The 26,975-nt window shown below is 41.0% G+C and overlaps 5 protein-coding genes across 7 annotated transcripts in view; 1 reads left to right on the top strand and 4 right to left on the bottom strand.

The window, feature by feature from the left end:
• Nucleotides 1-4,533: 4,533 nt before the first annotated feature.
• On the bottom strand, nucleotides 4,534-6,506 carry igf3 (insulin-like growth factor 3). Its single transcript, XM_061272361.1, has 4 exons — nucleotides 6,462-6,506; nucleotides 5,958-6,090; nucleotides 5,204-5,397; nucleotides 4,534-4,701 (listed from the first exon to the last, which is right to left on the bottom strand). The coding sequence occupies exons 1-4, from the start codon at nucleotides 6,504-6,506 to the stop codon at nucleotides 4,534-4,536; spliced, it is 540 nt and encodes a 179-aa protein (XP_061128345.1).
• Nucleotides 6,507-8,452: 1,946 nt separating this feature from the next.
• Nucleotides 8,453-12,611, bottom strand: lrif1 (ligand dependent nuclear receptor interacting factor 1). The gene is made up of 4 exons (XM_061272460.1): nucleotides 12,199-12,611; nucleotides 10,293-11,691; nucleotides 9,439-9,748; nucleotides 8,453-9,321 (listed from the first exon to the last, which is right to left on the bottom strand). The coding sequence occupies exons 1-4, from the start codon at nucleotides 12,234-12,236 to the stop codon at nucleotides 9,053-9,055; spliced, it is 2,016 nt and encodes a 671-aa protein (XP_061128444.1). The 5' UTR covers nucleotides 12,237-12,611; the 3' UTR covers nucleotides 8,453-9,052.
• Nucleotides 12,612-12,977: 366 nt separating this feature from the next.
• Nucleotides 12,978-16,446, bottom strand: renbp (renin binding protein). The gene is made up of 11 exons (XM_061272689.1): nucleotides 16,305-16,446; nucleotides 15,784-15,890; nucleotides 15,608-15,683; nucleotides 15,466-15,541; nucleotides 14,733-14,911; nucleotides 14,418-14,645; nucleotides 14,011-14,092; nucleotides 13,715-13,890; nucleotides 13,501-13,632; nucleotides 13,317-13,404; nucleotides 12,978-13,224 (listed from the first exon to the last, which is right to left on the bottom strand). The coding sequence occupies exons 2-11, from the start codon at nucleotides 15,882-15,884 to the stop codon at nucleotides 13,151-13,153; spliced, it is 1,212 nt and encodes a 403-aa protein (XP_061128673.1). The 5' UTR covers nucleotides 15,885-15,890; nucleotides 16,305-16,446; the 3' UTR covers nucleotides 12,978-13,150.
• A 602-nt stretch (nucleotides 16,447-17,048) lies between these two features.
• Nucleotides 17,049-20,021, bottom strand: pex10 (peroxisomal biogenesis factor 10). Its single transcript, XM_061266892.1, has 7 exons — nucleotides 19,877-20,021; nucleotides 19,415-19,502; nucleotides 19,250-19,330; nucleotides 18,614-19,026; nucleotides 18,327-18,499; nucleotides 18,039-18,174; nucleotides 17,049-17,541 (listed from the first exon to the last, which is right to left on the bottom strand). Exons 1-7 carry the CDS (start codon nucleotides 19,922-19,924, stop codon nucleotides 17,473-17,475), a joined length of 1,008 nt encoding a protein of 335 aa, XP_061122876.1. The 5' UTR covers nucleotides 19,925-20,021; the 3' UTR covers nucleotides 17,049-17,472.
• The window catches only part of plch2a (phospholipase C, eta 2a), a 74,472-nt gene continuing 67,498 nt past the window's right edge, over nucleotides 20,002-26,975 (top strand). For 2 of the 3 annotated variants that reach the window (XM_061266871.1, XM_061266864.1), the window contains exons 1-2: nucleotides 22,636-22,794; nucleotides 23,377-23,842. In XM_061266871.1, coding sequence (XP_061122855.1) covers nucleotides 23,710-23,842 — 133 coding nt within the window. In that variant the 5' untranslated portion in view covers nucleotides 22,636-22,794; nucleotides 23,377-23,709. Of the gene's footprint in view, nucleotides 20,191-22,635; nucleotides 22,795-23,376; nucleotides 23,843-26,975 lie in introns of those variants that run through there. The other variant, XM_061266866.1, reaches the window with a different exon arrangement.

Here is a 26,975-nt window from a genome sequence, read left to right as displayed (position 1 = left end):
CTGAAGGGGTGGTACAGATCGGAGGGACTGGAACTGGTAAGTGATGAGTTCCGATCGGAACCATGGTTCAATGATCAATCAGGGGCACCATCAACAACAAAACGGTTCGATGGAGAAGGCCCGTTTCAGTGATATGGTCAGACAAGACAGAACTAGTATTGAACATCAAGACTTTGGACGATTTGACGTGTGACGACTTTGAGCTCACCCAACGGGGTGACGGACTAGGTGGACAGTGACCAAATGGTTGACGCTTGAGCTTGCTTGCGACATGAGCGAGCTCTGCTTTGTTTTTCTGTGTGACTTGATTTTTTGCAGCAGCAGCAGCAACGGCCACCAGCCAAGGAGCGGATTGCGCATTGTTTGCGTAATTTTTTTTCGTTCTTGCAGGTTGTCGATTGCGTTCGTGGAACGTTTGTGTTGAATTTACGAGAATATGTTAACCCTTGCCCTTTTGGTTTTTATAATGAACCTGTTGATTACATGGTTTTCAGGACAGGATCCCGGAGCGCCAGGATTCATTTTATGACTGTTTTTGTTTTGATACTTGATGTCTGTTTTTGTGTGTACAAATGTCCGCTGTCAGCAGGGCTATAAGCTCACTGACAGGAGTGCGCTGATTTTTGTGTGTGTTGCCGAGTGTGTGGTGGACAGTCAAGTTTCAGAGACTTGGGGTGACGGTCCCGGGGCCCAGATGGAAGCTAGAGGTTCCGTGGGCCTGGCTACAATGAGTGTGGTGATGAGAGGGGACGCTTTGCAGGTTCCTTTTGATACGTAATGACACATTGGGTGAATGTGTCAAAAGGGGGGAGTGGTAAAACAGGAAAGGGTGAGTAGGTTGCAATTTGTAATTGTGATATACAAAGTTTTTTTCCAAATTCACTTGTTTTTAAGCTTTAACAGGACACGCCAGAATTCAACTAGCAGTGATGGAAGGAGCAGAAGAAGCGTCTTGAAAGAAAGGGAGTTGACGGGAGACAACAGCCTGGAATGGATGCGAAGCGTGGTAACAATTTAGTGACAATAAGGTTTAAGGTTTTTCAATGACAAAGTGCGAAGGACAAATCATACAGTGATTTGGGAATGGACAGTGGCACAATACACAACGAAAGTTTGGAAGGTTATTGAATGTGAGGAAGACGGGGCCAGAGACAAGGAAGTGGGAAATTTCTGAACACGTGACTGCATTAAAGCTGCTATTACAGGGCAAATGTTTAATTATACATTTTAGGACGAGTAGTTGGCATAACGAATACGGAGAGGATTTGGTGGCTGTACCGTTTTGGAAAGATTACATGAGCGTTGTTTCAGAATGATGACTGGTTTGAACAGTGAGGTGGCTCGAACATAAGGCACGGATACATAAAGGTAGGAAACTACAGTATTGTGAGGGGTACCGGTTTGAGAATGCTACACATCTTTAGACTGAAGAAGGAGTTTGGGGGTGACAAATAGTATTTGGACGGGAAAAAGAGCGGCTGAAGTGACATGACTGACGGGACTTCAGAAAGATGACAGTGTGATTGAGACAGGGACATCTGTGACAGGAAAGGCTACCAGGACCAGGTAGAAGTTACATTGTGACTGGGGGGATCTGACAACGCTGTCGGCACGACGAGGAATGAGGGGAATGAGTCCTGGAGTGTTTGCTTGTTTGTTTGCTTGTTTGTTTGCTTGTTAGTTTGTTTGTTTGTTTGTTTGTTTGTTTCAGGGACCGCGTGGGCCTCTGGAAACGAGGGGTAGGTGTCGGGAGCCCTCGGGCGTTCTGATGAGATTTCGATGAGACGATTGACACAGCTTTTCCTCGTTGCCCCATCACCGCCAAATAATTATTTGAGGGGGCTGGAAACACTGGAGCTATCGGGTTGTGTTGCCCTGCCAGCGGTGGCCGTCGGGGCCGGAAGGACGTCCGGCCTGGGCTGCTACCTTTGACATTATGACTCCACATGTTCGCACTGTTAAAGTCACTCGATACAGACAGTAGCTTTAGCTTGGCATAGGTCGCCTGGCTGCTGACCGGGGCCTTGCACGGGAGTCAACGGCCATCATAAGCAACAGGAGGACACTGAACGGACAGCCGGCCCGGGACGGTGCCGTCTACTACTAGTGCTATTTTCCACTGACGGATCAGGGGACTGGATTTCATATCTGCACGCACTTGTGCATGCGAGGGGGGCAGCGCAACACCGGGTTTAATGTTCTTGCATGCTTTGACGATTCGTTTTTATATACCTCACTGTGTTACATCGTTGTTTTGTTGCCATGTTATTTACTTTATTATGTGACCTCATTTGCTTGCCCCGTGGCATGTTTACGATACGACGTTGCATGTTGAGCGATCTGTGTTTGAGGGTCATGGTTCTGCTTGTTGCTGTGTTTAGGGCTCATGCTACGCTTTGTGAAATGTGGTGTGTGCCGGAGCTCCCTTCACCTGACTCTCGCCAGGTGAGAGGCGCCTCCGGGGGTGTAGAATGGGCCTCCCTCTTTTTCCTCGTCATTAGATTGGCGAGGTTTTTTCGACGGCGGTCCGGCGGCTTTTTGGGGCTTCTAACGGGCCACAGCAAACTTTTCCTCTCCAAATTGATGGCGTTGGTGATATATTACCGAAGGGGGGTGTGCGGACGGCGTCAATCAGTTGATGGGGTTGGGGGATTCGATCTTGGTCAAATGTGGTTCCTGAGAGGCCTCAGATTGCTGTCAGGGAGGAATTTGCTATTAAATTAGGTTGAGCTTTCCTAGTTAATGTAACCTTAAGTAGCATGCCTTGAGCATGATTTAGGATGAGACAAATAGGTCCAAATTGTAGACGAAAACCATGAAATGGTTGGGGGAAGGTTTTTGATGTACCGGTGTCTTTTTCGTGTTGAGTTGTTGCCGGGGCACTTGATGTGCCCCGGCAGGGGGGAATGTTGTGAATTTTTATTCTGGTATCATGCAATGTATATCTCACTAGTAAGCCTAAGTATGACCAGGTCATGTTCGGGTCAGGTTCGTGTGGTATTGTTTAGGGCTTGGTCCAGGAAGGTAGACTCATTGGCGCCAGACACATCTGGCTTCCATTAACAACTGCTAAGATGCACATGATGTAGAGATGAGGAGGCAACTGCGGGGTCATAGGTCAGCCAACAGCCCTATCTGCGCGCTCCCGCGTGGAGGGAAGCGCAAGAGTATAAGGTTTAGGACGAGAGTAGACAAAGGGACTCGACATCTTGGCTAGGGCGCGAGACACTTCTCTCTGACATCGGTTGAATAAAATCTTTCCCCAATCAGCCATGTGTGACTGAAGTTTTCCTTCCCCAAGCCAGCCACTTTTTCACCATCTTGTTTGGAAGACCAGCTGACCATCGAAGAGAATTCACCACAATTTATATAAGCAATGATACAATTTTGCTAATATCGCTGCTTTCTAAACAATGCAAGCCCTATTTGGTTCTTTTCTGAGATGGCCTTCTGAACTGTGGGGACTAGATAACTTCAGTCTTGTTATTAAACGATCTGCTGTGTTCTGTGTCACCGAGACTCGACATCTAAATATAAGGTCATGTTGCGGTAAACAACGTATTATTATGAATTATCCGTAAAAAACATAACCTGTCATGCTGTAAGTCACTCAAAAGCAAATCACTCAATCATGTTGTTCTCATCCAGTCATTCATTCTTTAGCAATTGGATCAATCCATCTCCGGTAACATAATCTTTTAATCTAAACAGTCCAACTATATGGTGTCTAAGAGAAATAAATAGTTATTTTAATATATACAACACAGATATGCAATAAGCTCTAAGTATAACTCCATACACAATATAACAGGCTAAAAATATTTGAGATATTTTACAAATAATAATATTTTAACAAAGTGCAAGTCATAATAATAAAGAAATGAAAGTACAACTCCATACACACTAAAATAGGCTAAAGATATTTGAGATATTTTACAAATAACAATATTTTAACAAAGTGCAAGTCATAATAATAAACAAATGGAACATCTGTGAAAGACAGTTAGAAATGTGGACTATATACACAGCAAAAGATTTGACTAGCAATAGACCAGCAGCTGGAGAATTATTCAAAACAAAACAATAGCATTTGGAAAACTTGTGCAAACTCAACCTGCAATACAGAATGTGGACCAAAGGTCATTTAGAGACACTCAAATGTGGGAAAGATTTAAATGCATTAAAAAAGTAGCTTTCTAAAATTACAGAGTGCGATTGATTTAAAAGACCATAATTCATCATTAATCCATTTAATTTATTAATGTATCCATTTTTGTGATGTAAAGTTTCCAACCCTGATTATTGCAATATCTTTGATCGTAATGTTGTGCCCGTGAAAGAGGTTAAACTCTGCAACTCTGTAATTGTCACTAACTCAAGTGAAATATGCAAAACACGAAACAAGTAGTTGCATTTTCCAAAAGGACAAAACACTTAGTACATATGACATAAAGCACCTGCTGGTGAAAGTCAGACCAGTCCTCTAAGGAGCGTCCATGAGACAGTCTCACTCACTCAAATGGTCATCTTGGGTTAAGATGATGTCCTTGGAGTGGGGGCCTCCCTTGTCGTGTGCTGTGGGTTTATCTTCCTGCGTGACGACGGCTTTCTTTTGCTACTATAAGTCTCTCTCTTTGGACTGTCGGGGGACCCCAGGTGCTGCAAAAGTCTTTTCTGAAATACCGCTTGGAACTGATAAGCCTGCAAGACAACGATAAGCACAATGAAGCGTTTCAAGGACTTGGTAGGCAGGAGCTTCTCTGCATCAGATGACCTTGGTCTTTTGTTTGACCTGAACTGATTTGACTCGTTATGGTTCAGTACCAGCATGATTTGTTGCACACATCTATTTACATTCTTTAATCTAGTAAATGATAACTTTTCATCACAGTGGTCATTTCAACATACACACGTTATTTGGCTCACCTCTTTAGTAGCAAGTTTTTGATCAGGGAGTATAAACGATCGGCACCGTTATTTTCTTTGCAAAATTTCCAATACGTTATAGACCAAAATCATTAAATTTTGTTTGTGCATTATCTTCACTATCAATTTCAAATACTGCATTTGAATAAAGGATGGAAATTATAATGTTTTGTAATAATTGGACGCATCGATGAAGAAATATAGACCGAGATTTCTAAGACTCTACCCCTGAACTTTGAACTGTGAGTTATGTGAAGCAGTTGAATGCAGTTCTTACCACGTCTGTTGCTTTTGTGCTGAGGGTGTCCATGCTTGTGCTTGTGCTTGGCCACGGCGTAGTCTGCTGTTGCTTCTGCGCCTTAGCGCAGTACATCTCCAGATGATGCAGTTCACAGCCATTTGACCGGCAGCATTTGTCCACGATCCCCTTCCCCCTGGGCCGAGAACCATATCCAGACCATGTACCTTTACCTGTCATGAAACAAACATGAGGGTCAGATTCTCAAATCTACAACATAGCATATCATCATTGCCGTCTTTGTATTGTTATTGGACTAGCGGCTGGGTGTTCAACTCCAGTCCTCGAGGGCCTGCATGTTTTATACGTTTCTCTCCTTCAAGACATCTGATTCACATGGACTCTCAATTAAATATTTAATAAGCAACCAAACGCATAGTCAGACAGTCCTGAATTAAAATCGACTCAGTCAGGTTATTACCATCCAGGCCCCCCCACCCCCTTCTATGAAAACAAAGCTCCCCTCAGATAGCAAGTGCTGCACCAATAATGCTATCACACAATGTGGCACTGTGTACCGGTGGGTACGCTCCCATTTTCAAGCACTGCCCTCACATTGATACCAAATGGACACGGAGGCTAGCAGAGGAGAAAGGTAATGGGGTGAAAAGGTGACCAGGGGTATGAATAAATGTTCTCCAGATTATTCAAAGGTTGAAGTTTTGTTTTAAGCAGACGTAAATAAATAATAAACTAATTGGCTGGGCAGCGGAAACCATGAGGACGCACGTACCTAAGTAGAGGCCACGGTCACCGCACACAAACAAGAGGTCACTGAGGAGTTCCGAGCCGCAGCGACGCTTGGCTGCCTCTGAGCAGAGAGGCCCGCTGAACAGGCACATGGTCAAGCACAACATGCACGACACCTGAGGACAACGGGAACATGTGATGGAATGAAACGGGGTTTCTGTCAAAGTCACTATTCCAATGAACCTGTCATGGTCTTGGTACTATTTGTTTGGTACTACTGATTTAGGACGGATGGTTTTGATGAAAAAGCATCACAGATCAAAACACATTGGAAAATATTACATACATTAATTCCATTGATGCCATTTCACTACACACTTTTGGGCTTCCAATTTACAAACTAATGGCGGGAAATTAAAACATTTCATTTTAAGACTTAAGAAGTTAAAACTGCACTAACAAATAGCTTTCGCTAATGCACGGCGCCACAATTAACAAGTGCTCACAGTTTACTTAGTTTACTTTCACAAACAACAAAAAGTCTTACCTTCAACGGCAGTAGTCTCCCTAAAGGATATCGTGAGGAATTCATCCTGCTTGTGCAGAGGCACTTCAGCGCACCTTCAGTATTATAGTCTGACTGGAGGATAGGAGGAAGGAGCGCAGCACAGAGAGATGGCCTCCCTCCACTCGCTTGCAAATTTGTTTGGAAAATCTCATCTGATTCTCATATCAGGAGATTCAACATTCTGTTACAGGCACTGACCTTGTTCTGAAATGTTCCGCGCTATCATGAGCAATAATGATATAGTGGACACAAAGTTAACAAGCCTGCGTTGTTTTTTTCAAGCACCGTGAGTGACACCAAGCTAAATCACGTTGGACCTATTTCTAAAATCGGCTTCATGTGATTTTGACCTTCGGATGAATCGGACAACTTGAGACTGTATTATTGATCACCTTGACAAAAAGCCCAAACTATAGTTCTGACCTTCACCTTGGGTTTGGTGTTGTTTAGGTGACGTGTTGTTTTTTTATTAAAAAAAAAAAAAAAAAACGGCAGTATTTGGAATGCATATTCCCACTTTAATATTGCTAAAAGGCGTTTGGCAGCCACACTCACCTGTTGTCTTTTTAATCATTTGTCAATGGACGGAGGTCATCCATCCATATTTTGGTACGACTCATTCTGTGGAGAGTTGCAGAGGGCTGGAGCCTGACTTAGGGGGGAAAGGGAGATCATAAGTGAGCACACCCCTCAACAATTACGGTCTTAGATCTTTTCATGTGATTCCAAGTTTTAAACTTAAAGGAAGATGCGAGGCGCTTTTGTGAATTTGGAGAAAAGGGCAGGTTCATATTGTATTGTCTTTTCTGTCTCTCATCTCAGATAGTTATCTGATTGTTTACATTCCTAGCAGCACGATATCTGCACTAGAGTGAGAGATGTGACAAAATGCGTTTTATGTAAAAACAGCAACGTACGCCCTTCAATTGACTCAAACTATGACAATAATCATTCTAATCATATCAGTTTATTAAATTCAGATTTGATAGATTTCCTGCTTGTGACTTAACATTTTTCGACAGGCACAAAACATTTATTTTGACTTGAATTTTAATGCTTATCATGATGAACATTTCAGTAAATTTTTATTATACTTCATAGTAGTTGCAAAATAAAGCCATATTCAAATCATAAATGACTTTCAAGTACAACAAAAGCCACATATGAATATCTTAATAGGGATTAACAGTGCCACATCTAAACCCTCCCAGACCACTTGGCGATATTATAGATTGGACAGCGAAGTAGGGGATCAAAAACAACATGCAAGTAATTTCAAAACAAAGGAATGATTACTGAGCATTGTCATTGTTTGTGTTTTACAGCACAAACATTGAGTTCACCCCACGTCTAACTTTATCACGCCACTATCCAAGTCTTAGAGATTGGGTCAACCCCTTCCAGACTCCACAGGCTAAAAGGCTGTAAATTTGACCTATGCATTTCAGAAATGTAAGTGCTTTGTAAGTAATCTTCACCATCGTGTGGATCACTCAGGTACTTCATCTGTTTGGAGCCTTGGGCTTGATAAAATAGTCGCTTGGGGTTTGAAGGGTCTCAGTGGTGAGCTTTCCTGCTATTATGTACCTCAGGATAGGCGTCCAAGTTGGATGAGACAAAGGACATTTTCAAGGGACAAGCATTTAAGGATCTGGAATACCTACCCATCCACAAAATGAGAATTTAAATCTTCAGTGCCTATTTCTGAAAATGTTAGCGAGAGGGAGCCCAAGAAAATAACTCATGTATATAGTCATATTTTTTTATATTTATGAATTAAGGGTTAGGTTGGGCAACAGGTGTATTTTTTTTTTTCTGAAACGTCATAAATTTCCATGCATGATAAAATCCATTACGTGCAGGCTTTTATATGTAGGTCAAACCTTAAAACAAGTCAAGGCACTTTTTTTGCAAAGACAGTTGAATGACTTATTGGCTCAATTCTGTCTCAATGCAAAAACACAGCAGTCTTATTTGATATTAGTATTTTATTCAAGTAATCCGATATCCACAAAAGACAAGCCGATGGATGTTAATGCTAAACAATAACAGAACATCATTTTTAACATTGTTTTCAAGATTGTAAACAAGACTTTCTTAGTATTCTAAAGTAGAAATAATAAGTTATTGTTAATAAGTTATTTAACGAAAATGCTATCATCACATTAAAGACCAATTGGGAAAACTGAAAAAATACTTTAAGAGAAACATGGACGCAATTATACAAAAATAGGTTGTGGTTATATTTAACGCCAGCTGTATAAGAATGTCCAGCTGAAATTGCTTGAAAACTGGGAGGCAGGTTAAGAGCTAAGCGGAGGGCATCAAATGACAAGACAAAAATAAACGGAAACAGTTTTCCTGTGCTCAACTATCTGCGGGACGACAATCACTCTGACAAGGTCAATTTTGGTTCATCGCCAACTTAACTTAGCGACACTTTCGGTGCATTTGCTGCTGCGGTTTTGATCCACAACGAAGGACACTCTTGGAGTATTTGCGTAAATCTCTTGAACGCAATTCAAACGTGACAGAAAGTCACACATTAACTTCTGTTATTTGACCTATTGCTAACGTCTACTCCTTTTACTCGTGTGGTTTCTTGTCCATGTCAACCTCTGCGACTCTTCTACCTTGGTGCCGGTCTTCACGGCCAGGCCCTGGGTGCCAGGAACACAACATGGACACTTTGGGCGCTTCCTGGCCCTTCCCATTCTACTTGTATTGGAATGTGCACTATACAAACTCTGGGAAGTTGAGTCTTGGTTGCTTGGTGTGTCATTTTCATCTGAGATGGTGATATCTTCATCGATTGGCTCCACATAGCCAACCATTGACCCTGTGTCCAGATCACAGAACATTGTCTTAAAGAAACTTCTGCCAGATGGACATTTTGCTTTCTTAGCAGGCAAAAAAAAAACAAAGAAAAACAAAAAATACTTGGCTGAGTTGTTACCTGCATGGGGACTTGAAGCAACACTTTCTCCGCCTGCTAATTTTGCCGTTTTGACATCAACTGGACAAGCGCTGCGGTCGAGGCCATGTGGATTGTAATGGTACTGCATGAAAAGTTCACTTTCTTTCAAAAGGTTTGTGGGGTTCAGAATGTTCTCAGTGGGCCCATTCCGTGCAAGCTTGTCAAGTCCAAAACCAGATGATTCTGGATTAATTCTATGCAGGCAAATTCTCACATCAGCTGTAACTCCAAAGTTTTTTCTCAGTAGGTGGTCAAATGATCTGCAAAGTGGTAGTGCATTTGAGGAACGCTGAAAGTAAAAAACAACAAAAAAAACAATAATTATATTGGCAGCACATTCCATCTCATTTAACTGATCAAAACATTGCCCCCTCCAAAAATGTGTTACCCTTTGTCTAATTAAAACTGACTTATCCATGTAAAATTATTTTGCATAGCTTTTGTTTGTCATTTATATGTCATTTTCAGTAAGTGGTTTCAAACTTCAGGAGAAGTCAAGTAAAAAAATATATATTTACAATATATTTTATGTGCTCACTCAAGTCTAAACATGACATTTGGATTAATATTGATTTTTGTTTTTTGTTCATCACAGAGGGCGACCATAATGCCACACGCTGTGGACTGAACATGACATCACAGTTCATCGCATCCAATCAGGGCTCAGTTTGCGAACATCACTCGACCATACTCAGAAAACAGTGAGGCTGCATAAATCATAACATTGCAAAGAGCATTTTTGACTTGACTTTCTAAATGACCTACCAAAAACCTTGGCAACCTCAACCAAGAGTGTAAAAAAAGAAAATATTGAACCAAAGTACTTTTCTCACCTCTTCTTTGTCTGTGGATTCTCCACTGGTTAGGCCTGAATCATCCATTCGCCGGGAAACCTCAAAGCTGTCCAACTGTTGTTCATCGCTGTTATAGTGACTGCTAATGACGGAGTCACTGTATTCATTAGCAACTGTGCTTCCAATCACGCTCTGATCGGGTTTCTGGATTCTATCAATGGAGCTTCCACATGCCAGATGATCATGGGCGGTCTCAGAGGAATTCAGCGTTGTCCTTATATGTTCAGTCACATGGCCCAAAGTTCTTGTTCGGTTTGTTTCATTCTGCAGTGTTTGTTCAGCCATACTTTGTAATGGCGCATTTTCAGATTTGGGTGGAATATATGATACAAATATTACATTATCTTCATCTAAAGAAGAGTCCATAAGCAGTGTTTGACTCACATCATTTGGATTATCATCACTGCAAAGGTCAATCACTTCATTTGGCCCATTGGAAGTGGTCATCCTTGAGTGCTGCATGAGTGACGATGAGGATGAAGGGGCTAAAGAGTTTTTTGGTGCGCATTTTTTTTTCCTGCTCGCCACTGGTGATGAAAGGGCGTCCTTTTCGGCTGCAAAAAACACCCTGCCGTCGCACATGACCATGGCCTGCTGCTGATGTGTTTCACTGGTAGCTAAGGATGACAGCGAATCTGGCACCACTTTTTCAAGCGCTCCAAACTTGTTGCTTGTTTCCAAGGTTTGATAGGTCTTTGATAGAACAGGAGGAGAATTTGGAAGAGCAGACTCATTAGAGTTGACTTCTTCAATCACCCACTTCATTGGACTATCGGGCCTCTGGGAAACCTTTGGAATTAATTGCAAGTGTGATTTGGCTGGTCCCAGTGAAAGTGAAGTAGTAGATGAAGTTGAACAAACATTCTCGAGTTCTGATATGTATGAAGAATCACTGCTTTGACTGACAGATGTCTTCGATGATATGGTGGGCACATTGGTGGAGTCGGAACTTGAAAAAGAGTTGGATGATGAAAACGGGAGCTGATTCTTAATACCTGAGCGAGCTTTGGAAGCTGAAACTGTTAGCACCTGATTTTTGGGGGCGTTGATGAATGCTTGTGGTCCGATAGTCTTAAGTGGATGAGTATTTAATGAAGTACCAAGCTCTAATGCTTGACCTGCTATTCTGTTTTTACAAGGCAAGGGATTCACAAGGGGAACCAGATTGCTGACAGTTTGTTTCTTGGCTAATGACGTCACGCCAATCTTTTTTCCAATGGGAACAGGTGCCGATACAATATTCCCCTGTGTTGTAGGTTTGACGATTTGACTTGGGACATAGTATTTCCCATTGACCACGTGAACAGGCATCAGAATCATAACATTTTTTCCATCAGCACCAACGGCAGGCAAGGCCTGGTAGACAACCCCAGTCTCTCTGAGGAAAATAAAATGAGCAGAGAAACAAGTTATCAGTTGAGAAAATAACACTAGCATGGAGAATACAAAAACGTGAAAATTATTCTTTGCTGGCTGCCTTTGCAGATTATTGTAGTACGTTTTGAATGAAATATTTTCAATTTGTTGGATCTTGCTCTTGCACTGTACGTTTTCCCCCATTAATTATACCTTACTTATAATAGACACTCGTGTCATTAGTAACACTAATTAAATTGAGTTTTTTTTTTAGCTACAAGACAGGTAAAAAAAAAACTGACGTTTTGTCGAAAAAATCTCAGGTACTTTTTTTTTTCTGCGAGATACACAAACTCTAAGAGAATGCGGCTAATAGTATAGTAACAAAATAATATGATGCCAAATTGACTTTTGCCTGTCATTTGCATATAAAGTGTGTAGTAAGTCGAGACAAACATTGAGAAATGAAAGGTATAATGTTAAATCACACCGCAGTGTTAATGTCCATGATTCAGGTTGATGACTTTACCTTTGAGCCACATTGTCTTGCCGAGATGCAGAATACATGACGCTCTCAAATAAAAGTGCAATAATAACCCATTGTGAAGGATAAACCGAGGCTGGGGAGCGGCATGCTAATGCCAGGCACAAGCTAACAATTGGAGGCAGTAATTATTAAATTCAACGTCCACGTTTCTTTGTCCATCGATGTTCAGCCATCTGTGAAGCGCTTCAAACTTCACTGAAAAAATGGGTCAAACAATAAACACATCATGAGAATCCTTTACATGGTTATGGGGTTTTCGGTTCTTGTTTATTTTCTTCTAAATCTATAGCTTTACTGAAGGCTAGCAAACGACTTCTTGTGTGCATTACTGCCATCATCTGGTATGGAGACTTAATCCTGGGTCCGTGGGTTTTGCAGTCACGTGATTTTATCACGTGATTTTGTATTATGCCGCTATCTTACCGGTATTTGCTCTCCAATGAAGTTGGGCATTTGGATGAAAAATTCCAAGAAACGTTACCGAGAGAAGTTGAACCTTGTTGGCACAACGGATCCGTACCTTTTACCGAGAAGCATGCTAAAATTGGAAGTGAAGAAATCATCCCATTCCCTGCCTTGCTGCTTTTCTTTTAAAGAGGAAAATGATAGTCTGAGGACAAGCTACAACTTTCTGTGTGAAATTTGTTTTTATCTCCTGACACTAACTTCTCTCTACATGCATGTTCGGTTAGTTCAATTCCAAATAGCCAAATGTGCAACAAGCAAACAACAAGCAAAATGATAGACTAGGTAGGCAGATGGACAGGTTCATCAGAAGCAATTTTTATTTCATGATTACTCTGCAACTGACAATATGCAAAATGTGTAACACAAAATAATCATAACGCTTTAAAAATACATTCAATAAAGCTTGATTTGCAACCGTTAAAAAAAAAAAAAAACTCATCCCATTTTAACACAATGAAGAACAAGCTCACACTGCAATATTCAGCAGATCATCCAGAATACGCTCACACATATACAGGCAGCGTGGTACATGGAAGAATCCTGTAGAGAACAGAAAGTTTCCAGAGGAATTTATTTCAATATCAGAATTTTGGAACTCATTCAACAATACTCCACATCAATGTTATTCTCACCTTTGTAGGGACCTCCTTTAAAATCCAAAACTACTTTTCCATCTTGTGACAAATAACCAAACCATCCCCCATGTTGGGCATCAGAAAACTGCACACATAAAACTCGGACGTCAATTCAAGAAATGTAAAGCAAAATACAATCACACTTGACGAGTTGTTTTGCAAAGTTTGATTCAATACTCACATGAGTAAATGTGTAGTCATACATTTGATAGAAATTCTCTAGGAGTCTGGGTCTTTTGGTTTGGCTGTAGGCCATGAGGAAGGCAATAAGAGCCTCGCAGTGAGGCCACCACAGTTTCATACTCCACTCCAACTGCTCAAACACACCAAAAGAGAAGATTTATTACCACACAACAAGCCAATCCAAGTGCAAATAAAATCTCAGAGTGCATTGCCTGAGTGGGACAGTGGCCATCCACATCCAGGAAGTAGAAGAGGCCACCGTGTTGTTTATCCCAGCCGTATTCAAAGGGTAACTCCACAAACTTATTGATGGCTTTTTCCTGCAGCTCCTTGTCCCCACATTGAGAAGCATATTGAAGCAGGAACCAGCCTGCTTCCAAGGCGTGGCCTAAATCGGCATTGCGAGAAGGAAACGTAAAATAAAAAATAGGAAATGTGACGTTACTGAAGTTGAGCTAAAGAGCGAATTATGTTTAATCCATTACCTGCATGACAGTGGATCATTTACCTGGATTCTGCAGTCGGCCTTGACAACCTGGTAGCTCCGCCCCCTCCAACGACACATTTTCCAAGATAGCTGTGCCGTTTCGCTGTACAAACGCAATAAATATGGGTTTTGTTTAGCAGATAAGAAAAAGACATTTCCAAGATAGCTAGCTAGTTTAGCTGTAGGATGCAGCTGGTCCACGATAACCAACCAGGATCTTAGCATTGACAGCAATATATTCTGGTTAAAGTAACCCAAGTCATTTTCAAAACCAGGTCCAGAAAGTAAAAGCCCTGCCGCAGTTAGGTTTCTGCTTGTTTCTACTCTCTGGACCTGGATTCGACACCTCTGATGGTATCTACCGTACTATGTCCAAAATGATTGTGGTCTAAGGATTTTTGCAAAGTACATTCCAGCTTTGTTCTAACCTGAACATGCTGGAGAATCTGCTGCACACACCAGCAGCTCAACTTTTTGTACTTGAGGACGGCTTCCTGACCACGACCTTCAGTGAGTTGCTGCACTAGACACATCAGCATCATCGGAACCGCCATGCTGTTGGTGTGTGTGTCGCCGGGTAGCGTGGGTCTCCCCAAACCTGTTGGATCAACCTGAACCCAGAAGATCAGCTGCGCCATCATCTTTTCCGCCTCGAGCTGGGATCAACAGAAGTAGTCAAATGTTTGCTTGGTTACTTTCTGCTATCCAGATGAGCGGACATGTGTAATTTGTTGTTTTTGTACCTGCATATCCGTGTCACCAGTGACTCTGCTCAGCTCATCCAAGGCCATGACGTAGAAACACTCACTGAATATGGTTCGCTGTACTTTCACTGTTTTACCATCTCGTGTTAAACAGAACGCGCACTTCATCTGACCGTCGCCGCTGGAAACACGAGCAAACTTCCTGAGGAAAGTCCCTCCTGAAAAATATAGGAAAGTAGTAATAGTAGACTGAACTAGCCCTAACCCACTTCTGCAGCCACATGGTTTCCATTGTTTCATTTTACTTCCCCTCAGGTCAAAGGTCAGAAAAAGTTTTGAAATATTGGTCTTCCGGTTTTATGTCACAAAAAATTGCATTTAAACAAGGGTGTGTAGACTTTTCATATGGTCTGTCTGAATGCTAGGAGTTTGTAATTGGTCAGCTCACAGATATACTTTGGTTTTTACTCAAGGCAACACAAAACATGCAGCAAATGTTCGAGGCGGAGTGCAGATACAGCAAGTCTAAATTGTGCAATGTCTATTTTGGTGAGTATAAGCGGAAGGGCGATTTTACATAGATAACGCCATATTTTGCAGACTGAAACAGACTGTGATCTGATCTTCTGATTCGAAACTTCAGATAGAAGTCCATGATCTCATCTGTGATGTCATCAATAGGTCAGCCGTCAAAAGAAAACAGTCACAGCGGCGGAAGGTTTTGACGACTTTGGTTGTGAAATCGCACTTGATTATAAAACAATGGTCATACCAGCTTTGGCTGCTTCAAGGATGTCAGGCCGACGGAATCGATCCATTGTTCGGTACAAGCGACAGTACATCCACACCTGGGAAAGAGCAAGATTGGTTAAGATGACTGTAAAGAGTTGACTGCATGCTTGACAAAGGCTTACCTGTCTTCCCTGCAGCCAGACATATTTCAGCTCATCATAAACCGTCCCATTCTTCCCAATACAATTGAAATAGCCCCTAGAACAGGAAGCAAGCAGCAATCAACGGGACTGGCCACCACTCATCAGTACTCAAGTTAGATGTTCTTCTTCGTAGCAAGCAGGGGTGACTACCGTACCCATACACGGTGTCTTGGGAGTATTTCAACCAGAAGTCCACAACTTTGTTCAATTCGTTGCGAATCTTCTCTCGACACTCCTCCAGTTTCACCACCGACATGGTTCTCTTTGAAAGGAAATAGTAGACCATGTCTGTAAATTTGATCTGTGGCTGCATCCGAATTTATATATTCTACCTGAGGCACATTCCAATGAGAAGATTTTGTGACATAACCCGTTTAGCATGATCAGCATAAATAAAATATTCAAGCTCCAGCAAATAGAAATGTCTAATGTGCTTAATTTATTAATATTAGATCGCTTGTTGCATTCAGCGTTGGTGAAGTTCACGTGATTGAGGGCTGGATATCCGGAAGTTTTTTTTTTCTTAGTTTGCAAACCACCACGAGTAAAATGAGTTGCATTTGGACATCATTCGCAATGGAAAACTGCCGTGACGACACTACTCGACGTGCTAGATAAACCAACATATTTCCATATGAATCAATACATAAGCTGTCTTCATGAATCGAATCGTTACCTGCACGAATAGAGGACAGAGTTGGAGTGGATCTCACCAGCGGATCCTGCCTGCCGTCTCACTCACTGTCTCTCGCTCCGCACTCGCTGGGACTGTCACGTGATTACGCGCAACAACCAGAAGTGGATCGCGTCTGTGACGACCGGAACGTAGCGCTTGGACGTATCGGTCACACCAAGAATTTGATACGAAAAAGTTTGGGTTTTACCTTCTAAATATTGTTTGACTCGTAGAATTCGAATTTGCTTCAGCCCGCCTCCCTTTTTGACAAGTCATGTATAACATAATGTGAAATGAAATTGTAATGAATGTTGATTATGTACTTGCCGAAATGAACAAATCAAATAAAAACGTATTCATTATTTTTGTCTCTAAATTTGAAAAAAAAAAATGCAGTTAATGTATAGGACTTGGCAAATATGGGATGGGATCCAGGTCCCCACAGCCCAAAACATGACAATATAGTCAATTGATGGATGGATATTTCCATCCGACCGTGAAATGCAATTAGTCAATGTTGTGCTCTCCAAGCGTTTTTCCACTCACTCCTCCACTCTGCCAGCCAGCCATACCAGACGACTGTATTTATCCTGACTGACTCGTTTCCAGACTGTTGGTGCTGCATCAATGCAAGACTGCCCAGCACGTTGACAACAATTGATCTTGTGTCTGACCTCCCTGCCCAGGAATGAGTTGTCATATTAGACATTTGCCTGTCACATTAAACCGACAAGAAACAACCAATAGAAGAATAGAATTTTTATTTTGACAGATGCTGTTTGACAGACGCTGTTTGTTCCACGATGTTTTATGGACATTCCGAGTAAACAGATCACTTTCTTCCATCTATTGTACTCATTCAATAAAGAAAATCATAGTGGATTGCTGAATTTAGTAAATTATACTATAAGCTCCAGTCAAACAGTTTTTTTTCAGTAATATTGACTGATGCAATCAAAAATAGAACTCTCACATTTCTTTTTTTTTTTTTTTTATAAAAAAAAAGGCACAATGATTCATTTAAAAATCTGACCTACAGTATGTACTGAATATAATTTGAGACAGAGAAAGTTACAAGATGGAAAATAGTCTTTAAATTATGATTTTTTTTTGTTGGAGATCCTTGGAAGCATCTGTCATCCATGTATTTTTAAATGAAACGAGTCTTCTAGCTGTAGTTCCTCAGGTACACTAGTCGACGAGGCTGGAACTTCTCACGGCACAGTGGGCACTCGGCCTGTATGCAGTCAAGAAAATACGGACGCACGTGATGGAATGATTACAATAGTATACACGCATGAAGCAACTTGACAGTGTTGAGTTCTTCTCGCCTCAGACACAAAATACGACATTTGATCCCATAACAATTTCCCTTAAAAACAATTATTATGAGGATAGGATTTTGATAAAACGCATGTAGGCTAAATTTAGCTACTCTCTGACATGCAATGATTTTATCAATCGATTTAGCGTTTTGGCGCCATCTTGTGTCATTTCCAGAATTAGCACGCAAAAATTGAATAGCAGCTGAATTATTCATCAAAAAATCGAGGATAGGTTTCAGAGAAACTCACATGAATAGGTGAAGTAACATCATATGTAATTCGACCCTTGCTGAGAGACTCAAATATTTACAGAGAAAATATTCCAGAGTTACAGAGAAGTTTAAAAGTTAAGGTTCTATAATATGTCCCCTTTGAGAGATTGTGATGATGGTCCTGACGTGGGCCCTACCTTGGTGTTGCACCACTCTGTGATACACTCCCAGCAGAAGAGGTGCCCGCAGGGGGTAGAGGTTGGATGTCTGCGCTCCTCCAGGCAGAGGATGCAGCGACTGGGCGAGGACTTTGTCTTCTGGGTTTGCTGTGGACTGAAAAAGGGAAAAAAAAGATTGTTGTAACACACCGTTGAACACTCAACATTGGCAATTCTATGCCCGCCCCTATCCATTTGATTAGTTTATCCCATTTTATTCATAATATACAAAACGCATTGCGAGAAGTCTTATCACAATTCGTTTACCTGCCCGTGAGGTTCCTCTGGAGCTTCCATTCCTGTCTGGCTCGCTGCCTTTGTCTAAAGTTGTTGAGCTGCAGACATACTGTGATGAGCAGCTGGATGAGCGAGATGGCTCCCAGCAGCCTGTAGCTGCTCCTAATGGACCTGTCATCGCTCTGAGGCCCTGAAGCACGCAGCTGCAAATGCACAATTATTCACACAATTCTCAATACTTATATGGAAAATACTTTTCATAAGAAATCAGGAAAAACATTCCCTTCATATGTCAATTATTGAGTCCAGAGACTTACATAGCTGATTGCAGAAGTCCTCTTGGACAGTTGATAGAAAATGCCGCTGACGTAAAAGAAAGCCACGTGGAATCTGTGTAGAAGGGTCACTGTCTGCTGGAGGACAAACACAGCCGGCAAACACTTTATCCTCTGGCGCTCTGACAACAGTCCCACCGCCCTCCGGATGCATCTCCTCAACCACAGTTCCAGGCTCCACGGCCCGGATGCAGCCTGCCGCCGTCTGACACCGCAGCTAGTCTCCTGTGCGCCTTCGAGCTCATTCTCCAAGCAGACCAAGAGCTTGTCCAAAACGTATGGCAACAATGTATGGCAGAAAACAAAGAGGCCTCGTCTTGCTGGGGAGGGAATGCGTCTTTTACTGGGGTCAACTTGGATGATATTGGCGTATTCCTCACCCAGGGTCTGGTAACCTGACAAGGATGGTAATTGACCAATTAAGGCTGAGCGACAGTACCATATAATATGTCTGATTTTTTTCAAATTAAATTTGAATTATCCCGATAAGAAATTACCTACGTTTTAAAAAAATGACTCATATGTATGTACAAGCATTACATTTGACCTCTGCGTTGATCCCAGCACACCTAATACATCAGTGGTGACATACATTTCATATTGGTTTGATCAGCCTACCTATGAGTGTTGTCAAACCAAAATAAGCGACGTCTGAAAGTAGTTCAATTTCTTTCCTCCAGTCCAGCCACCTTTTGGATCCTCAGAAAAGGAAGACATGCACCTAGGTAAACAGCTTGCTTTCAAAAGCAACCAGACAAACAAATCTTGTGTGAATGAACTCACCGGCAAGCGTTTGAAAGGTTTCATTCGCGCTGTTCCTAAGGAAAGTTTGATAGAACTCGTCCTTCTGACCGGCTCGAATCAGCTGAGACTGGTTGGCAGGAGTGAGGGGCATCGTGAGTTACATCGGATGAATGTAAATGCATAAATCTTTTTGCCGAAGCCTTTTATGGAACAAATGTACAAGCACGCAATAAGATAAAAAATAGTGCCTTCCTAAGCAGCCGTTGCTGCTACTGCTCCACTGGGACAATGGAAACAGGAAAAGCGCCGGAAGTTAATGTTTTGTAAACAAACACAAGACCGGAAGTTAAATATTGTGGTTAAGAACGTCGTCACAGCCCCATCTGCTGGTTATTATATATATTGCAACCAGACGTGCTAAACTAGCACATGCTAAACTTCATCCATCCATTCATTCATTGGTAAAAGCTCTTCTACCAAGAGACTGAAAAGTGGCTAAACCTGTTCCTTTGTCTCCTCTGTATTGGCTCCTGGGCAAGCAAGGTGCATTGTATCAATCTAATAATGCATCCCATTATAAGTCCACTCTTGTGCCTTAACTGTATCCATCTACATTTACATATTCCCAATAACCCTTGGACAGTCTGCTCCCTATCCTGCTTACCAGGAAGTTGACCTTTGCTTTTATATGTGAAGGGAGGAGCTGGAGAGTGTATTCCCAACGTGCCCCTCAGTGCTACTGGTAGCAACTCACAAGTAGTTAGTCTCAAGTGACAGGTGGGTGGGAACTGTGCTGCCTGGAACTAAGCCACCAGGTAAGATTTGAAGTTATTTTGTGCTTCTTGAACTACAAAACATCCACTTTAGAAGGAATGGATTGGGTTTCGTTGTCCATTGGTGTGTTTTTTGTTGGTACATTAGTGGACCGTTGCTCTGGAAAACCTCTTTTACTAAATCGCCACTGCCGTGGAGCAGATCTGATGGCACCTGCAGATAAAAATGGCATTGCATGCTTGTGTTGCACGATTCACTCTTTTGAGTGCTGTGCTGTGTATCTTTTAAAACCAATGTAACTAGATGATTTTCTGTTTTAATTTAAAACTGACAATTTTGCAATTGTATTTCCCATGTTTGGACCTCTCCTTTCTACTAATATTTGACAGTTTCATATCAATATCTTTTTCCTCAAATAATGACATGTACTTAGAAAGCATCGTATACTAGAATAAGTCGACAACCCCCGGTTTTTTTTCCCCTTTTAGAAAAAAGAGGTGCCACAGAGATGTGATTACCTTTAGGGTGACTGACAGTCGCTTACATGGCACATAGGGCATCTACAAATCTGAAATCTTAAATTTGAACTGAAAATGAACTTGCAGTTATAGTTGGACATGCATCGTGAGTTTGGTGGGTGTGTTTGAGATGAAAGCCCCTTGGTCTGAGTCAAGTTTATTTATCTAGCCTTTACTCACAAATGAGTCTCAAGGGGACTCACAAGCCCACAGTTGACAAATATTAGTGACTTCCCCTAAGCTTAACCTCTTAAAAAGGTAAGGAAAAATAAAAATTTGTGGAAAAGAGGAAATAATCTGCATCCAAACAGGCTTGCGTGTGGTTTAAGAGTCAAGTGGACCTGGAACCTGCAAGTTGACCAGTGTAATTTGATCAACCCTTCTTGTCTTGGTCAAGACTCTTGCTTCATCATTTTGTACCTTGCATCCAAAAACAACTGGAAGGAAAAGGAAGCGTGCGGGGACGCCAGCTGTGTAGACATTAGACAACATCATTTGAGAATAAGCAGCATCAGATACCCAGTCTGCTATTCCTAATGAATTAGAAACTTTGGCAAATCATTTGAGTGAACAGCGACCGTCTTTCAACCATTCCACACTCGCTCAAAGTCAGCTGGGAAAGGCAGAGTAATGGAGTTGGAGAGCACTCCTGCTGGTGTACTGGATCGCTCTGCGGGGGAACTTATGTGGACACTGACAGTAAAAAATGGAAGGGTGCAGTTCGATGATCGACTTTCCAGTGTTCCATTCAAGTTCCAATCTTTTGGGAACATTTTACTTCGCGTCGAAAGGTTAAACGAACTACAAACGGGGGGCTGCAATGATCTAATGTCCAGTTGTCAAGAGAAAATATTTACGTTATTGCACTGAGTAATATAATTAAGTATTGAAAATAAATATAGTGCTTAATAGTCCTTGTGTGGTACTTGTGTCGATATAAACAGTTGGTTAGAAGTCCTCCAGGACTCCTCTCCTTCACAGTTTAAGATGATCCTGCTTGGCACATACGCCATTTTTGTGTAGTTATTGCTTTAATAATAATTTTGTCTACACAGCTGCTTTATTTTGTTTTGTGCAGTCTTGTTTACTAAGAACATATCAATGTTAGCTCCTGCTCTTGCACAATGGAAAGTGGAAAAGTGTGTGTTCTAATTTGAACACCTCTTCAAGCGACAGTCTCGTCTCAATTTATAGTTCATAAATGTGGATGCGCACGTTTATTCGGAGTTAAAACGTGAGTCCCTGTCAAGTGTACGTTATTGTGTTTCACTCGACACAATGTGAAACTTTAGTCAAGGGTGGAGTTGTGCAATGGAGGTGAAGTGACTACGCTTGGGCTTGTCTCTCACTTCCTGGCACTTAGACACAAAGAACAGGCACTCTTTGTTTCATTTTAAATTGAATACTTCTTGAAGTAGCCGTGCTTAGCATGTTTAGGCCGACTCAGCTGACAGATACAACTCATGCAATATGATTTAGCACCTGCCTCACAGTTCTAAATTTCTGGGGTTAGAATCAGGCCTTCCTGTGCTTGCTCTGGCTTCCTTACTCATTTTAAAAACATGCATATTATTTTACTGAGTATTCTAAACTGCTTTTAGGTGTGAATGTGAATACTACCGGTTGCTTGTCTATATGTGCCCTGTGACTAGTTGATGACCAGTCCAGAGAGTAGTCCAATTCACCCATGAGATGGCTTAAATGCATCCCATAAATATTTAGAGTGAGCAACAAACAAATGAATAGCAATTTAAAAATCCTAGCAGCATATCTAGGTCTGAAATACTAGTTTGCATTCAGGACAGGCATCCATGGATGCCCACACAGTTTTCCAGTAGAGACCAAAAATGTGTTCGCCGGTAACAAGGACATGCCCTGACCTGCAGCCTAGACTATCTGCCGACCAACCTCTGACAAACGGTTCTCAACATGCTCTCCAGTCTGCCCACCACATCAAGGAAACCCCACCTCCATCACAACACGCACACACACATGCACACACGCACACAGTCATTGTGTGGACTTGGTGTGCATGGTGGCAGATCTCGCAAAGCCTACTAAAGATTTCCAGAAGGGAATCTGACCTTTTCATGAGACGGACCAAAGTGGAACGTAAGCGAAGGAGAGGTAAAAAGAGTTGTCATGCTGAAATGGATCCGCATAAACTTTTTGTCTAGCATCCTGATATGTTTTCAAATGTAACTTCTTGTATCAACTTTGTGTTCCACACACAAACATCTTAATGTTTCTCTTCTCCATGTTCTGTTTTCAAAACTGTGTAAATTGATTTTCTAACCTTATGTATGTATGTATGTAAATGTGCCACTAATTGCAATCCCAAAACACTTCAATATAATTACAAACTATTATCACTCTACATTACCCTTAAATGTCATAGATGTCCATATAATTTTGAAAAAAAAGGACCTGAAGTGACATTCTCCAGAATTTTTGATGATAATCGAGGTTAAATTGAGCTTCTGCTTGACAATGTTTTATTTAGACGTGTCCCTACCAACATACTTCCTTGTAGCTTCAGTGAACATGCATGCAAGATGGTTTAACACAGAACTTTTCACGAGGCATCTCCATTTGTAAGACAGCAACCGACCAGAGTGCTTATTTACTAGATAATCCTCAAACGTTTGTTGTTGTACTCGTTTTAAATGTGTTTCTAATGTTCTTCTTTTGTGTGTTTCACTCTGGCAGTGATGCAGGGGACTGGAGCCTCTTGGTGCCCTGAAACGATCAACTGAACAAGGTTCTTTTCTGGCTCAGAGCACTCTGCCTACCAAAGAGGAAAGACAATAAAGAATTCTCTCCTTTTTTTTTTTTTTTTTTTTTTAACAGTCTTCCTTTTTATCACCATTTTCTCCATACTATGGGAATATACTCAAAAACGTTTTGATTTTTCCCACTTAGAGAGAGAACTCACAAAAAAAAAAAAAATCACCTGGAAGTGAGGTCAGCTTCAAAAACAGTGTCAACAGTGTTTTGACACCAACGTTTGCAACTCAACCTTTACTACCTGGAGGAGTTAGAATGGCAGTGGTGAAGGAATCACCAAACCTGTCACTGAGATCAAGGTCTACCATGACCACTGATGGCGACTCGTCCCTGAGCATGGCCGGACTCCCCTGCAGGCACTTTCTGTCAGCCAATGTCATCAATATCGGTAAGTGTTCACGCCTTTTTCTTTTTGTTGAGCTATAATATTCAAATGATGTCTGCTGTTGGAAAACCTATCAGGGTGTATTGTTATTATGGATTGTGATGTAAATGTGTAATGGTTCTATTAAGTTGTTAGTTGTGCTTAGGTGTTGACTTTTACCTGGTTGTTGGTAAACAAAGGAAACTCTTGCATTGGATTACAAACAGCTTTTTATTTGTATGCAAAAAAAGCAGACAAAAACATGAAATAATGTGGTTGCACAAGTGTGCACACCCAGTTATAACTGTGTGGCTATGTTCAGAATGAACATTTCACATCCACACTTGTGTTAAATGGGACACATCTGCCACCATTTAAAGTGCCACTGTTGCAGCCTTCTTACATTTCAGATGTTCTGACTGACTTTCTTTTGACTTTTTTTTTTTTTAGTCTTTGTAGTAGAAGCCTGAAGGTTGTCTATTATCACTGTGATTCAATGTTAGCACAAAAGCATTATTTCATTTATTTATATTTCCATCCACTCTTGAAAAGATGGAAAAAATTCAATTTAGTTGTGCAGGTGAAATTGTTTTTTTTTTTTTTTTTTTGAAGACTGGACTTTTTATATTGCAATCTATGACCTATTTCCATAGAAAACTGTTTTCAATTTGTGGCATTGTAGTTGTTGGGGCCAAAGTATTTTCCCCTCGTCATTCTTGGTCGTTGTTGTTTCCAAATGTATTTCTTTGAAAGAAGCAGCATGACAGCATTTTAGCGTCTCTGGCTGGACAGTCGCTATTTATGTTTCCTGCTTCTGCTACTTTCTGATCATCAGTTGTGGCAGAATAGAAAGGAAATAAAAAAAAGAAGCAAACTGCTACACGTGCACATATTGTGTGCATATTTTTTTCTGCATTCTGCTGCTTCAGGTGAAAGAAGAAATAATGGCCTTCAAATGTATTGCTCATTTGTTATGATTACATCAAAACAGTCAAATCTGTGCTACTCTGTGTTGCTGTTTCTCATCTTGGGAAAATGGAACAATTAAACTCCTGTAAATGGAAGGCAGTTTGCTTCAGGGGATTTGATTTAACCTCTATGAGCTTGAGTTCCGCCTTTTGGTCTAGCAGTCGTTTCATCATTACATTGGGCCAACTAACAAAAAAAGATTATTTCCAGGATGGAGAGGATGGAGATACTAATGGTATTCCATAAATGAGCAATGAAAAACAAGGGAGCAAATTCAAAGGTCAAGGAAGTATTATCAGTCAAGCGTAATTTCTTGAACATACGCAGATGAGGTTTAAATCTGGTGGGAAGTCCAAGAGAATATTTTTGACTGATAAACGCACTGCTTTTTTTTACATTGGCTATAATTTATTGCAGAAACACTTTAATCGATCACTTTGCTGAGTTAAGTCAATCATGCAGTGCAGCTGTTTTGCATCCATGTAATCTTTATTGACCGTGACCTTTACGTCCGCAATTTAGCATGTGTCATATTATTCAGAGGAAGCATGAGACGAGTAGTCAACAGTACCGTTCTGTTCAGTTTGTGCCCACAAGTGATCTACTTGGCCATCCAAATGGGTGCAATTTGGAATTTGATAGTGTGTGTCATCACAGATGGATAACGGGTCGCTAAGTAATTAGCGCGGTTCAAATTTCGACATAAATGAGCCGTTTATCACTTTTTTTTTGCTGTCTTTTACTCACGTCATGTAAATTAGTTTTGTAAACACTTTGAAAAAAATCATTGGAGGCTAACCCTCCCAATGTGGCAACCAAGCAGGACACATCCAGATGAAGGTAATGTATGTGAAGAATAAATGAATAAAGCCCGAAACCTTCCAATTTAAACTCGGACTGACGCTTTTTTAAAATGTAATAGAAAGCCATCTGCTCAGTCCCGGGGTGTTTAAAGAGTTGTCAGTCAAACTACGTATAACATCTGTTCGTTTATGCGGAGAGTGGATAACACAAAGATTACAGTAAATAAAGACCACAGCATTAGCCGGTCCCGTCAGAACAAAATGAGGAGTCACCAGATTTGTCTGTTTACAATTTAGTCCAAACTCACCAGTAACTCTGACATTCTTATTCAGAAGAGGGTTTATGTTAATTGACTCTAATTTAATTTAAAAAAAAGTTCTTTTATTGTTAACATTGTCTGAATGATGATTATCTTGAATGATGTAAGGATAACGCTCAATCAGAATGCAGTATATTGTATAGTATGGTATGATATGGTAAGCTTTTATTATCAGAGGTTCAAAAACTGAAGTAGTTTGAAAATACATAAATGCAAATAATAACCAAATCAAGTTTATTTATATAGCCCTAAATCACAGACAAGTCTCAAAGGGCTTCACATGTACAAATATTGAAAACTATTCTCAACATCCCCTGATCTTAAATCTAAATAATTATAATAATAAAATGTGCTCAGCTCTTTTTATAACCAGGTGAGGGCAGTCTAATGCTCTTCTCTCATTCCGAATCGGACTGAATTTTCTGTCGACTTTTCTGTTGCCAGATTTTATTCTGGGTGGCATTGGATTATACTGTAAATGCAGAGTTAATGAGGTTTTCGTTTTGTGGTCATGTAGAGGATTAAACACAATCCAATCTACGACGTTGCTCAAGACTTGCAATCATTGCTCCCAAAAAATGGACATAAGTGAATTAGAAATCATCAGATCACCATCACAGGCACCATCATTAAACCTTTACTATGCTACTGGTACAATCAAACGCAAGTAAATTAACTGGTATCTGGAAAGTTACCCAATGTGGAAGAAATTAAATAGACCATTATTAGTGTATGCCAAAATAAATCTTCATTGAGATGTGAAGAAAGTGTTTGTCACACTAGCAAAACAAGCAGCATTGGCTTTAAAGGCCACTGTTTGAAAAATATATTTTCTGTCTCTTGTATATATTTTTTTCATCTTAATGTTCTCATTTCCCACCAAAAGCTGTATAGATAAATGTTTATTTGGCCAGATACACCCACAAATAAAGAAAGATACAACTCAGTCGGGCATTGGAAGGCAGGCACAGCAGTAAGTACGACAAAAAACAAACACAAGGAACTTTTGTTGAATGGATGGTATTGGGTAGGTTTTTATTCTGCAGGGAGGAGGAAGAGGAGGAA

Source organism: Syngnathus typhle, linkage group LG2, assembly GCF_033458585.1.
Source record: "Syngnathus typhle isolate RoL2023-S1 ecotype Sweden linkage group LG2, RoL_Styp_1.0, whole genome shotgun sequence".
Taxonomy (NCBI): domain Eukaryota; kingdom Metazoa; phylum Chordata; class Actinopteri; order Syngnathiformes; family Syngnathidae; genus Syngnathus; species Syngnathus typhle.
The sequence above is the reverse complement of the archived record's forward strand: the minus strand, read 5'-3'. Positions and strand labels throughout refer to the sequence as shown.